The sequence below is a fragment of the Rhipicephalus sanguineus genome, chromosome 1 (genome assembly GCF_013339695.2).
Source record: "Rhipicephalus sanguineus isolate Rsan-2018 chromosome 1, BIME_Rsan_1.4, whole genome shotgun sequence".
NCBI classification, from domain to species: Eukaryota; Metazoa; Arthropoda; class Arachnida; order Ixodida; family Ixodidae; genus Rhipicephalus; species Rhipicephalus sanguineus.
In genome coordinates, this window is record NC_051176.1 from 183,321,457 (window position 1) to 183,327,507 (window position 6,051).

The 6,051-nt window shown below is 44.9% G+C and overlaps 1 protein-coding gene across 1 annotated transcript; it reads left to right on the forward strand.

Annotated features, from left to right (window-relative positions):
* Nucleotides 1-2,743: 2,743 nt before the first annotated feature.
* On the forward strand, nt 2,744-5,629 carry LOC125757117 (uncharacterized). Its single transcript, XM_049412257.1, has 2 exons — nt 2,744-2,890; nt 5,132-5,629. Exons 1-2 carry the CDS (start codon nt 2,795-2,797, stop codon nt 5,627-5,629), a joined length of 594 nt encoding a protein of 197 aa, XP_049268214.1. The 5' UTR covers nt 2,744-2,794.
* The last annotated feature ends 422 nt before the right edge of the window (nt 5,630-6,051 follow it).

Sequence of the window (6,051 nt, forward strand, 5' to 3'; positions counted from 1 at the left end):
TGAGTTTTGGTATAACGTGTGTATGCTCATTCTTCCATTTTTAGCGTCTATATAAAGTATGTTCAACAGCTATCCATCAATTAAGTGTTCAAACGTACCACGGAGTCTGCAAAGAGGACTTTCATGGGATAAAATATGGTGCTCTCGTGTATTTCTCGAGTTGTTTTCGTTTTACGTTCGCTCTAATTCCCCTTTCTTTCGCCTCCATCGGTATGACATCTGTAAATTTGCCGGATTTTCTTCACCTGTGAATTGTTTCACGCTGTGTGTTCGAAATACAAATACATATAAATAGTTCAGCTTTCGGTCCTCCTTGCAGTATTTAGCCGCCTGCAACACCAAATTACTGGACACGACGTATTTACGCCGCGCTTTGGACAAATGGGAAGACGTGTATCCACTGTGTACAGGCTGGTTTCTGAAGCCCAGCGACAAGTTATATCTTCTGCGTCGCCTGGCTCTGCTCCAGAAATCATGCTCGGAGAATGGTACGAAACTGAACTATTTCGCAACTACTTGCTCGTGAGGGGAACAACCGAATTTTTTCGTGAAGAGGACGCGGTGTTGTTTTGCATGAATTTAGCTGAGGAGAGATGATGCCCGGCGTGACACTCAGATAGGACAGCTGACTTGCAGATGGCGATGGCAAACAACATGAACACAGAGATTGTTTATCGTCGTATATTTATTCGTTGCTCGCACCTTCATCGATAGGCCTATATTTCATTTTTTTCAAGTGTGCAATAACCCGCTGATGCCTCAGGTCCGGTACATTTGCTTGTAAACAAACACTACCGCGACCTTCTTTCGCTGTGTCTCGCAAATTAACGCGTGTCGCGATCGCAACTCTAAAAAGCGTAGTGAGGTAGAAAATTAAAAGCAATGAAATGGTGTCGCTTCATGAGTGAGAACAACCTATCGTGTGTCAGGACATACACTTATACATACTCACCTCCATCATTTATACGTCCTGTCTGTATTTCGAAAAAGCAAAATAACACAACAAGAACATGGCTAGTTCAAACAGCTCACAGATGGTGTGGTCGTCTGGGCCGGCGCTTTTTTAGTGCAGGCAAGTTCACAGCTACACTTTCGTCCGATAAGTCGTTTTTTAAAAAGCACTTGGAAAATCGATGTTAGCAGAAAATGAATGCCGTTGAGTCCCTAAAAAAGATACAGGCATCTGTGACTTCGAAGTCACCTAGTATTCTCTTGCGAAAATTGATAATGTACGCATGTAAAAATTTTACAAGTGTTCGGTCAAAAAATGTCTACCGTTAAAACCGAGCTGATGCAACAAAGTATGGCTTTGTGAGCTGAGGTCTGTGCATGGGCCTCCGACCGACGATAAGGTGCACAGTGATTTTGATGTTTTATTCAAGTAATCTGTCGAATACGAGGGGCTATATACACAAAAAAATTGAAATTTGTTCACTTTGACAATGTTTGTTAACGTATGATATCGTATAATAAGAACAAATTTGGCAATCCCGCAATGACAGAATAAAGCCAGTTGACTGTGCTTACGGAAGAAATAGATTCTTATGTAGCTGATCATACCAACTGAGCGGTACTGCCTTTCGCGTCCAAAAAAAAAAGAAATCGTTAAAAATTGCACGCAAGGTTTTAATATACGGGAGCCGTCGATACCTGCAAACATTCTTGCATAAAAAAACAAATGTTTTGCGAAGAAAATGCAGTGCCGATTGGAATATTTATCCCGCATGTTTTAAAAAGTTAATGTAATCCACTTTGAAATTATTGTAGCAATGGCACTAGACACAATCAAAATGTCCCAAAGTATTTTTTTGTATATAGTAGTCTGCAAAAACACTGATACATATACACACCGGCTGGTGAGCCAGCACGTTCTCGCGGTATGGCCGGTTTGGAAGGCCGTGCCCTTCGAACTCTCTGATTAGATGAACGTGACGTCGATGGTGGATTGGTGTGCGGTAACTCGGCTCTACGTATAACATCGGCTACACTTTGTGGTCAGCGTCAGTGCTTGCGTCATCGTGGGAATTATGAATTTCAAAGCTCATTGAAAGTCGCGGGGTGCTGGGGCGGACCACGCTGCGATCAAATGTATCCAAGTGCAGGTTTCTTAACAGCGGAGCTGAGGTTAGGCCGTACTGAGTGAACAAAAAGCTATCACCATCATGATCGGCCTCTACCTTCTAGCTCGTTGCTCGGCCGGCGCGTTCTCTCTTCGTCCTCTTCTTCATCTTCTTAAGACCTTGCTATTTAAGGTTAATTAAGGTTAATTGTTAACAAAGACCGTGATAATTAAGGACATGATAATCAATACCGTGTTAATTAAGGTCTTGTTAATATTGGTCTTGCTAATTAATAATGTGCTAATTAAAGCCCTACTAATCGGTGCATGTCTAATTAAGAACATACTAATTAATCGTTCACTTCACGTAGCCGCGACGACACTTCGCCAAGCAGTATAGTTCTACGCTCCACATAGCGAAGCCTTGCAATGCCTAGCCAAACCTAGCGAAGACTTAGTCGAGCTTGTAGAAGCCGACAGAAGCTAGTTCGGCCACAAGCTCCGCTCCACTAGTGCAAGCTGCCCACATTTTTTTTTTTTTTTTTTGCTGTGAAATGTGCCGAAACATTGGTATTTGAAATATGCCATGCTTCATTTGTGCCAGCTTCGTGTGTTTGGCTATAGGTCTTCAGCGATGCATCATTTCTGAGCTATACTTGAACGCCTCAATTACGTGTTGTTTTTCTCTACGAAAAAAGACCGTATACTGACAAGAAATGTTCTTAAGGCCTGCAGATGAGCGAGGTGTACGCGACACCTGGACCATCCTTTTGTCTTGCAAGGTTCTGTTGGTTTGGCATGGAGGAGTCTAACAAAGTTTACTTTAACAAGGTAAGCTGTTTCATCCGCAGTATGTTACCTTTTTCTTCGACGTTTTAAGCTGTTAAATTGTGGGCGCGAGAGAGCCGCTCTTGGAAGGTGGGACACAGTACACACCGCAGTGTAATGAGCTCACGGACATTTATTAGCACCTTTTACACTAGAAGAGTCTGGTGTTGGGCCTGTTGGTACATAGCTTGAAAACGAGGAACCCAGCCTTCAACAGACACGTACACAAGAAGAGAAGAGAGACGACCACACACCCAGCGTGTGTGGTCGTCTCTCTTCTCTTCTTGTGTACGTGTCTGTTGAAGGCTGGGTTCCTCGTTTTCAACCTTTTACACAACGGCGAACCCGCCAGCCGAACCTCAAGAATAACTACAGCAAGATGTCAAATGTCAGCAACACACACACACACACACACACACACACACACACACACACCGCGAGTACCGCGAGTGACGTTCGACTCGCCACGGGAATCCGCGGGAACGAGCCGCGGAATCGCCCCTACGGGCCTCCCCTTGAGCGACGGCCGTCGACGGTCAGTGCCAAGTCCCAGAGAGGAAGAGTTACGCTCCTCATGACCCCGCGAAATGTCGCAGCCAGTGGGCGCAGCGACACCGCGGGAGCACAGCGCCAACACTGGCTCAGCGGCGACAATACTAACTATGCCACAGTAAAGTCTGCCCGCATGGTGCGCAGGCACCATGAGACGAAAACGACTTTAAAGGGGGTGCGAGCACTCCCACAAAAGTTAAATGTACAGTCAAAGATGGTCTGCTTGCGTTTTGCAAGCGAAACTTCTATTTACTGACCTGTGTAGCTGGTGATGGAGGTGAGGTACTCCAAAAAACCCTACTCACCCACACAACCCCCTCACCCACAGCTGGCGCGCACCAAAGAAATAAATGAAATGAAATAAATTTTCATCCCGGGCTTGGGATTTGAACGCGGGCCCAGCCGGTTTGAAAGCGAGTGCCTTGAACACCACGCCACGCACCCATGCGTGCCCATTGTGAATTGAATTGAAGCATACAAATGCGTTCTACCGACAATGCAGAAAAATTCAGTTTCACCGCAAGGGCGAAGTAATGAATGAGATAGCGAGAAATTTTAATAAAGGAAAGAAGATGGCTTTTAAGGGCTCGTTTTTCGTTGTTAGACACAATATTAATGAGAACTAACAGACAATAATGCCAAGGAAAGTATAGGAGATGGGATTTGTAATAATTGGGATATGTGAAGAAAGTAAAGTGGACGAAAAGATAACTTGCTGCCGGCAGGGACGAACCTGCGACCTTCGAATAACGCGTCCGATGCTCTACCACTGAGCTACGGCGGCGGTCATCCTCCCGTTCACTTTATAGGGTATATATGTGCATTTAAACCCAGGAGTGTTAGTCGGCGCTGACTACGCGTCCTCTAATGTCTAACGCAGATCAAGTTTCGAATTTTGAGTGGGGTGCAATTATTGATAAAAACGACCCACACTGATGAAAATTCTTCAGCTAGTATTGCTGACGCGAAATTAAGTTTACCTTTCTCATAGGTCGGCAATGCCACTCATGAGTCGACTTACTCAGACTCAGTCTGAGTGAGTCCGGGCGAGTAATATTTTGGCGAGTCTGAGTCCGAGTGAGTCCTAAGCGCAAGATATATTTCTCGACTGAGTCTCAGTGAGCTCCACATTTTTTGCCGACCTATGGCCTTTCAGCACGTGCCACGAGCAGCTTCTGCACCATGGCACGCGCTACATTACCTCGCACCAAAGGCCGTGCAGGTGCATCCATGTCAGGTGCTACGTCCATGTGCAGGCGCATTTGCTTTTACCTGTCTAAAGGTAAGAGAAAAAAAGGGGGGCCTCTTTTGTACGTGTCAAATCCCAGATAATTTTTAATATGAGTAAGTTGAAACACATGCTTGCTGAACAAATCCAGCAAAAGATTTTTTTCGCTTATATAGAAACGTCTACATTAACCTTGCACTGAGAAAGGGCGTATATGAGTGTTCGTGTGGCGCATAAGAGTCACATATTTCAAAATTATGCATTCGGATACAGCCTAATGCCCTTTTTGGAAGTAATCCACAGCGCGACAGGGTTAAACATGGACAGAACAATGAAGCAAAATACCATTGTTTTGTACCAGAGAAACGTACCGAAGTAATGGCGTCAGCTACAGATGCATTGACTTTTTATTATTGACTTCTTTGCCTTCTCTTTCATTTTCTTCTTCTTCTTTTTACGTGCAGGTGAAGAGCTTAATAGGAACGACACACCCATTAAAAGTGTACGGATACGCTATTCTAAACGAAATCATTTACTGCCTGGTGGAGTTGGACGATATTCTTAAAGACGAGCTCGCGAGTGGCGACGCTCTCGAATTCCTGGGCACCGCTGTGTGGAAGCCTACTTCATGTATTATTCCTCCCGACACCGTGCTTCCGCTGACCGACGAAGTGGCAGACAGCACTTCTATGCCGTCCACTCGTGCGCCGACGCTTTCCAAGCACACGGGCTTCATCGTTCTGGGAGATACCAATGGTATAACCACGACTCCCAACGCACCTACTCCTCGGATAGCCGAGATTTGGCAAAACGCATCGCAAAAGACTGCAGATCTTCGCTCGATCAGAGTCAGGGGCGCCACAGTTAAAGACAGCAGTGACGTTCGTCTTATACTGCTTGATGATGTACTCTGCTTTAAGACAGTATTTGCTGGCTTCTATCAACCGTACTTGCTGAAGTAAGTAAACCTTTTGTCATTTATACGATTTAAATGCAAAAAAAATTAAAGCACGGTGTGCGGTGCCTGCATATACGCAGTAATATGACACAGAAAATGTGAAGATAAGCTGTATAAAGAAAACTCAAAATGATCATATTTGTCTTGCGCTGCTGAGCAGCTCGGCGCGGGTTTTTGATCACCGCATTTCAGTGAGGGCGAGTTGAAAGAGAGCGCTTGTACTTAACATTAACGTGCGCACAGCGAAGTGCACGTCAGAGTTAATCCGGAGGCTCCTACTGCGGTGTTCGACATAATGATACTATGGTTTTGGCACGTAAAACCCCAGAATTAAATTTTTATATTTTCGTTTTTACGTACGAGGCGCTATCTTCAGTGAAAATACTGAAAATACGAGCCGCTGTACGGAATTGCTACCTCCGACTG